General features: G+C 51.8%; 1 protein-coding gene across 1 annotated transcript in view; it reads right to left on the bottom strand.

Moving 5' to 3' along the window:
- LOC106810973 (chromodomain-helicase-DNA-binding protein 7-like) overlaps positions 1 to 8086 on the bottom strand; it is a 64135-nt gene that overhangs the window by 26154 nt on the left and 29895 nt on the right. Inside the window, exons 25-30 of the mRNA XM_014814474.1 lie at positions 3545 to 3670; positions 3060 to 3296; positions 1555 to 1708; positions 1231 to 1304; positions 633 to 841; positions 66 to 143 (exon numbers count right to left, since the gene is read on the bottom strand). Coding sequence (XP_014669960.1) covers positions 66 to 143; positions 633 to 841; positions 1231 to 1304; positions 1555 to 1708; positions 3060 to 3296; positions 3545 to 3670 — 878 coding nt within the window. The remainder of the gene's footprint in view (positions 1 to 65; positions 144 to 632; positions 842 to 1230; positions 1305 to 1554; positions 1709 to 3059; positions 3297 to 3544; positions 3671 to 8086) is intronic.

Raw genomic sequence — 8086 nt, 5'->3', positions numbered from 1 at the left:
GTGATCGGCGCCACGTACACAAGCTGCGCCGCCGCCGCTAGAAAAAACAAATGAACGTTGCTAACAATGCTTGATGCGGTAGAGGCAGCGGCCCGCCCGCTCCTCAGTGATCGGCGCCACGTACACAAGCTGCGCCGCCGCCGCTAGAAAAAACAAATGAACGTTGCTAACAATGCTTGATGCGGTAGAGGCAGCGGCCCGCCACGTACACAAGCTGCGCCACCGCCGCTAGAAAAACAAACGAACGTTGCTAACAATGCTTGATGCGGTAGAGGCAGCGGCCCGCCACGTACACAAGCTGCGCCACCGCCGCTAGAAAAACAAACGAACGTCAGTGACAATGTACTCGTGCATGCGCTGATGGCCGCTGGCAGCGAGAAAACAAACAAACGTCAGCGACACTGTACTCGTGCATGCGCTGATGGCCGCTGGCAGCGAGAAAACAAACAAACGTCGCTAACAATGTACTCGCACGTGCGCTTGCGAGGCGTCGCGGCCGCTGCCGCTGCCGTGCGCAAGAAAAAAAACGAACGTCACTCATGTACATTTCGAACATATCTGCGGTGCGAGAAACGGCTGCGAGACCACGCGACCCCAATCAGCATCCCCGATGCCCGCGTTGCCGTGGTTACCTTCCTCTGCCGTGAGCTCCTTGCGGCAGACGGCCTTGCACATGGTCATGAAGGAGAGGAAGTAGTCGGTTATGCTGTGGTCGAACTTCTTGTCGAGCCGCGCGAGAGCCTTGAACTTTCTCCAGTCGTACTCCTTCCTCTTCTTGTTGTACTCGACGCCAAAGCTCGAGACGACGCGGTAGAAGTCGGCCTCCTCGCGCCGCGACCACCTGCCAAATCACGCGCTCGTTACAGGTGCGCTCGTTACAGGTGCGCTCGTTACAGGTGCGCTCGTTACAGGTGCGCTCGTTACAGGTGCGCTCGTTACAGGTGCGCTCGTTACAGGTGGTTGCAGGTGCGCTCGTTAAGGTACGCTCGTTACAGGTGCGCTCGTTACAGGTGCGTTCGTTACAGGTATGCTCGTTACAGGTATGCTCGTTAAGGTACGCTCGTTACAGGTGCGCTCGTTACAGGTATGCTTGTTACAGGTATGCTCGTTAAGGTACGCTCGTTACACGTATGCTCGTTACAGGTGGTTGCAGGTGTGCTCGTTAAGGTACGCTCGTTACAGGTACGCTCATTAGATGAAAGAAGCCAAGCTGAGGGAGGCAGGACTTACCTCTGCTGCTGGTATCGTTTCTGCTGCTCTCTAACCTTCATTGCCTCCTGTGCTCTGAGCCTCTTCTCACACCTCTGCAATTTACAACACAGTAGTAATGTAAGTGATTCACCTACCTATAACATGATAAACATTCACACACAAGCACACCCAAACACATACTGACACGACAGATACGCACACATGCACAGAAACACGCATGCACGCACGCACGCACGCACGCACGCACGCACACGCACACAGGCATGCACGCATGCACACCCCCCACACGCGCACGCACACGCACACGCACACACAATAAGGAGAGCATAGATAGACTGTCACCTTGGCCTCTGTGTCGCGCTGCAGCAGCTGCTTCTTGTAGTTGCGCTGGTAGCCCGTAATGAGCTTGCGCAGTCTATTGTTGAAATCGGACGCGCCAGGGAACGCTAGCTTGCCCTCTTCCTCTGCGAATAATGCAAGCATTGAAAATGAAGCACTACCACAGGGTGCGAAATTAACGCGAGTCCGGAGTCAAATACTCCCTGATTTACTGTCGGACTCCCTGTTTTGACATCTGCAGGAGTCCATGGGACTCCCTGAAAATTCTGCTATACTAACAAGTTCGTTCCAGAGCACGGCCTCACGGAATTACCGTATTTTTTCCAGCAAATGTCCAAAGAAAATTTGGCAGAGCATGCAACCGCATGAACCTTCACATACGTTCACATGCGTTATTGTTGTTGTGCTTTAGTTTTGAACTTCAGACTACGGACTCCCTCATTTTGCTACGGACTCCCTCTTTTTGAGGGCAAGGAGTCCGTTAGACTCCCTTGTTCAAAAGTTACTTTCTAACCCTGCTACCAGAGTTGTGTAGAGCCACGCGACGTGAACACTCGCATGGGAACCCAGCTTCACGCTAACGAAGAATAGCGTATTCATCACCTGGGACACCAGGCTAACTAAGAGTAACATAATAATCGTAGCATCGAAAAGTGCTGAAGCCCTCAGCTGCTGATCGATAATCGATAATCGATAATCGATCACTGGTGGATTAAAGCGAGAATTTCTTGAACGTGAGACAGTGAATGAGTGAGGGAGAAAATGAGTAAGACAGTGAATGAGTGAAAGTGAATGAATGAGACCAAATGAGTGAGAGCAAATGAGTGAGGACTATTTTTATTTGGACCGCTGCTGCCATCGTACAGTAGCCAGATGTTGAGACAACGTGTGTCTATGTTACAGTAGCAGAGTTAGACACGTTGGCTACCGTAGGCACGAGTGAGACACGTGTCTATGACGTAGCAGAATTGAGACACGTGTGTCTATGCTACAGTAGCAGAGTTGAGACACGCGTGTCTATGCTACAGTAGCAGAATTGAGACACGCGTGTCTATGCTACAGTAGCAGAATTGAGACACGCGTGTCTATGCTACAGTAGCAGAATTGAGACACGAGTGGGTGTCCATGCCTAGCAAGTGAACCGTTCAGAGTACAGAGTTGAGACACGCGTGTCCCATCGCTAGCAGTAGGCAGAGTTGAGACACGCGGTCATGCTACAGTCAGAGTTGAGACACGGCGCGTCTATGCTACAAGTAGGCAGATGTTGACAGCACACGCGCGTCTATGACCTACAGTAGCAGAGATTGGACCGGTAACGTAGCGGAGACACGCGTGTCTATGGCTACAGTTTTAGCAGAATTGAGACACGTGTGTCTATGCTACAGTAGCAGAATTGAGACACGTGTGTCTATGCTACAGTAGCAGAGTTGAGACACGCGTGTTGGTGTCTCAGCAGCAGAGTTGAGACGTGCTTGCTTGTTGTTACAGTGAGATTGAAGTGAACCCACCTGATACGGATGGAGACAAGCCGACCGCGTGGTGGAACGACAACGCAGACAAATGCCTTCTCATCGGCGTCTTCAAACACGGTGAGTCGACGCGGCGTGCAGCGATCGCGTCCCACCACAGCGCCACCTAGCGTGCAGCGCTCGTATCCCACCACAGCGCCACCTAGCGTGCAGCGATCGCGTCCCACCACAGCGCCACCTAGTGTGGCTGCACTTCCTACCTGCCGTATAGTACCCCTGAAAAATTTCCGATTTTTATGGCAATAAGTGTCATTGCTGGTTGCCCAGCCTGGTTGCCTTCTAGACCTGCCTTTCCTACGATGTTGTCCGTCGTGTGGATGTGTTCCTCTCTGTCATGAAAAAATTATCAAAGTAAGTAGGCTTAATGTCAATGTCGCTTCTCTGAAGAAAACGTGAAAACTATGGTGCCTCTCATAGTTGCAGTAGTGCACTAGCATTTCGATTAAACCAAAGAAAACGCTCACCTTGGACCGCCATTCAAAATTCTAGTTATGTGACCACTGACAAGAACATGTGTTGGCGATGGCTTACGCCAACGTATTAGCCAGCGAGCCATGCAGCCGCGATTTGCACCGGTCAGGTTTTGAAAACTGCACGGCCAAAAAATTTAAAATCTTCAAACAAAAAGAAATTCTTAAATCTGTTAACATCTTTCAAAAAATCTTCCCTTTTCAAGTACAAAAAATCCAGTACCCCCCAATGAGAGGACCCCCTCTCATACTCACCCCTCTCCCCGTGAACGCCTACGGCGGTCTAGGCTGAGACACACACAAAAATTGCACTCCCCACATATACTGGCTAACTTCACACAACATTCCTGGCTAATACCCTGGTTGACGCGGATGTTTGTACCGCGAATTGTGAGCGTAAACACGTGAAATACCGTTGACAGGTTACGAAAAGTTTAACCTGATGAGAGCCGATCCCTCGCTGTGTTTCTTACTTCGCTGCGGGCCACCAGATGGCGCGGCTCTCCTCAAAGAGCAAGATGGCGACGACCTGTGAGTATCGATTGTATATATTGTCGTCGTCGTCGGCATTATTATGATTATTATTTCGCCCTCCATCACTTCCATTTATTTAGTTTCATTTGTTTTAGTTTTATCAGCATTGTCTCTTAACTTGTTTAACTAATATGTCTCACCTCCAAAGTGTAATTCATAAGTGTAAATAAAGTAAATTGAATTGAATTATTATTATTATTGTTATTATTATTGTTAATATTTTACCTCTATGTACAGTCATATCTCTAATTAGAGATGGAAACCTCTACTGATTGGACACCTGTCTATAAAGGACACCTGTCTATAAAGGACACCTGTCTATAAAGGACACCTGTCTGATAAACGACACCTCTTAAGCTTCCCTATAAAGGACACCTGTCATAAAGCGACACCTTGTTAGTATAAAGGACACCTGTCTATAAAGGACACCTGTCTATAAAGGCACACCTGTCTATAAAGGACACTGTCTATAAACGACACCATGTCTATAAAGGACACCTGTCTAGAAAGGACACCTGTCTATAAAGGACACCTTATACCTGTCTATAAAGGACACCTGGCGTGTCCGTCTAGTAGTAGTTATGTACAGGCTTACTGATCATTAAATATCGGTTGTCGTTTTCACGTTTGCCTGGGTGTTGCAGACAGTCGTCTACACACATACTCTCCAGGGGAAAAATTCGTCACTTTTTTTTCCACGGGAGCTCTTTTTCAAAAGTCCGTGGACAAAATTGCTCTCGTTAAAAATGTTACGGGAGCTATTTTAAGCCTCACGGGAGCGATTTCGGAGGTTTAAAGAGCGAATCGCTCATCGCTCCCGTGTATTTTTTACCCTGACACTCTCACTGCTTCAGAGCAAACTTTGAGGACACGATGGACCAGGAGAAGGACGAGGACGAGGACGATGACGGCTCCAAGTCAGAATTCTCCAAGTGCACTCCTGCCGCTGCTGCTGCTTCTGCTGTTCCTGGTGAGTACTCGTTGCCTTAGTCGCTCCCTCGCTCACACGCCTACACACTCTCCTAACTCATTATGAGAGCTCTTGCGAACGAACTTGTTAGTATAGGCAATTATCAGGAGTCCACGGACTCCTGCAGAATGTTAAATCAGGGAGTCGACTTGAAATCAGGGAGTATTGACTAGCGCGTGCACGCTCGCGTAATTTCGGGCACACCTGTGGTATGTTCTTTCTCATAGCTTGCATTATTCGCAGAGGAAGAGGGCAAGCGTAGCGTTCCCTGGTGCGCGATTTCAACAATAGACTTGCGCAAGCCTCATTAGCGGCGTACCAGCGGCAACGTACATAAGAAGGCAGCTGCTGCAGCGCGACACGAGCGTCAGGTGACAGCTTATCTATGCCTCCTTATGTGTGTGTGGTGTGCGTGTGGTGTGCGTGTGCGTTGTGCGGTGCGGTGCGTGTGCGTTGTGCGTGTGCGTGAGTGGTGTGTGCTGGCAGTGCGCGAGCGTGGCTGTGCGTGGTGTGCGTGTGCGGTCGCTGGTGGTGTGCGTGTGCAGTCGTGCTGCATGCGGTGTGTTCGTTGCTGGTACTGCGTGCGTTGTGTGGGTGCTGCTGGTAGTGTGAAATTTGTTATGTGTGGTGAGCCTCGTGTATATTGGGTGTGGGTGCTATAGTATAGGTTAGTTAGTTATACTCGTATCATCGTTGTAACAGTGGCTCGAACACAGCGGCTTTGGTCATAAATCCATAAATCGATTTCATCAACAACAAAAGAAAGAAATTGAATAATGGAAAGTAATGAGAATCAGGATATCATCGCTACTATACAAGTTATCCTTATTAACATACATAATGTATTTTACAACAGTAGTAAACAGTGCAAAACAAAAGTACAACAGGGATAACAAGCAACATACATGAACACACGTACATGCCACACGACGTTACGCACACGCAGCATGTCACACCCGGCAGTAACCGATTGTTAACGATCATCGGTTTACTTGGGTCCACGATGATCGATACGAAATTAAAGGATTGACAACACTATGTAGGTGAATCACTTATCATTACTACTGTGTTGTAAATTGCAGAGGTGTGAGAAGAGGCTCAGAGCTCAGGGGCCAATGAGGTTGAGGCAGCAGAAACGATACCAGCACAGAGGTAAGTTCCTGCCTCCCTCAGCTTGGCTTCTTTATCTAATGAGCTTTACTGTAACGAGTATACCTGTACGAGCATGCGTGTAACGAGCGTACCTTAAGAGCATACGTAACGAGCGCACCTGTAACGAGCGACCTGTACGGCATACGTGTAACGAGCGTACCTTACGAGCACACCTGCAACCACCTGTAATGAGCGCACTGTAACGAGCAACATGTACGGAGCGTTACCTTAACGAGCGCACCTGCTGAACACAGCTGCAACGAGCGTACCGTGTAACGAGCGCGTGCATTGACAGGGGGGGTGGCGCGGCGCGAGAGGTGATCTTCCTCCGCGTGGCGTTCGAGCTTTTGGCGTCGGTACAAAAGAAGAGAAGGAGGTCGACTGGAGGAAGGTTTCAAGGCTCTGCGCGGCGTCGACAAGAAGTTCGACCACAGCATAACCGATCACTTCCTCCCTCATGGACCAGTGTGCAAGGCCGTCTGCCGCAAGAGCTCACGCAGAGGAAGGTTAACACGGCAACGGGGCATCGCGGATGTGTGATTGGGGTCGCGGTGCGTCTCGCACCGTTTCTCGCACCGCAGATATGTTCGAAATGTACATGATGACGTTCGTTTGTTTTCTTGCGCACGGCAAAGCGGCAGCGGCAGCGAACACGCAAGCGCACGGTGCGAGTACATTGCTTAGCGACGTTCGTTTGTTTTCTCGCTGCAGCGGCTCCATCGGGGCAGGCACCGGAGTACATTGTCACTGGACGTTCTTTTTTGCTCGTGCGCGAGGCGGCCGATCAGCGCATGCACGAGTACATTGTCACTGGACGTTCGTTTGTTTTGTCTAGCGGGGGCGGCCCGCCGCAGCTTGTGTACCGTGCGCGGCGCTGCGCCTACCGATCAAGCAGTTAGCAACGTCGTTTGTTCTTTATAGCGACGTTTGTTTGTTTTTCTTAGCGCGGTCGCGCAGTTGTGTACGTGCGCCGATCACTGAGGAGCGGGCGGGCCGCTGTCTCTACCTCATCAAGCATTGTTAGCAACGTTTCGTTTGTTTTTCTGCGCGGCGGCCCACAGCTTGTCGTACGTGCGCCGATCACTTGAGGAGGGCGCGGAGACCGCGTGCTCTACCGCCTCAAGCTGCTCAACAAGGTTCGCTGCCCGACATTCTGCTCACGCCGAAGCTAGGACGACAACTGAGCTGTGTCACCCCAGCCTGGGCTGCGGGACTGGTGGACGTGCGGACGCCACGACAAGGACCTGTGGTGGAGCGGCGAGGTGAGAGAGCGAGGAGGGAGGGAGGAGGAGCTGTGTGGGGGGGGGAGAAGGGGCGGGGAGAGGGGAGCTAGAGCTGATGGACGTGTGGACGCCATGACAAGGACCTCTGGTGGGAGCGGCGAAGTGTTGATTGGCAGCGAGGAGGGAGGGGAGGAGGAGCTGCTGTGGGGAGGGGGAGAAGGGGAGGGGAGGCGAGGAGCCCTAAGCTGGTGGACGTGTGGACGCCCGTTGACAGGACCTGCTGTGGAGCTGAGGTGAGAGAGCGAGGAGGGGAGGAGGAGGAGGAGCCTGTGGTGGGGGAGGGGGGAAGGGGGGGAGGGGAGGCGCCTAGAGCTGGTTGGAACGTGTGGGCGCGTTGTCGAGAGACGGTGGGGTGGGAGCGGCGAGGTGGCGAGGAGGGGAGGGGGAGGAGGAGTGGGGGGAGGAAGGGGAGGCGTGGAGGAGGGAGCCAGAGCGGTGGACGTGTGGGACGCCATGACAAGGACCTGCTGGTCGGGAGCCGGCGCAGGTGAGAGAGCGAGGAGGTGAGAGGGAGGAGGAGCTGTTGTGGGAGGGGGAGAAGGGGAGGGGAGGAGGGAGCCTAGAGCTGGTGGACGTGTGGACGCCATGACAGCGACC

This window comes from Priapulus caudatus, unplaced genomic scaffold (assembly GCF_000485595.1).
Source record: "Priapulus caudatus unplaced genomic scaffold, Priapulus_caudatus-5.0.1 Scaffold491, whole genome shotgun sequence".
Taxonomy (NCBI): Eukaryota; Metazoa; Priapulida; class Priapulimorpha; order Priapulimorphida; family Priapulidae; genus Priapulus; species Priapulus caudatus.
This window is presented reverse-complemented; position numbering and strand designations above follow the sequence as displayed.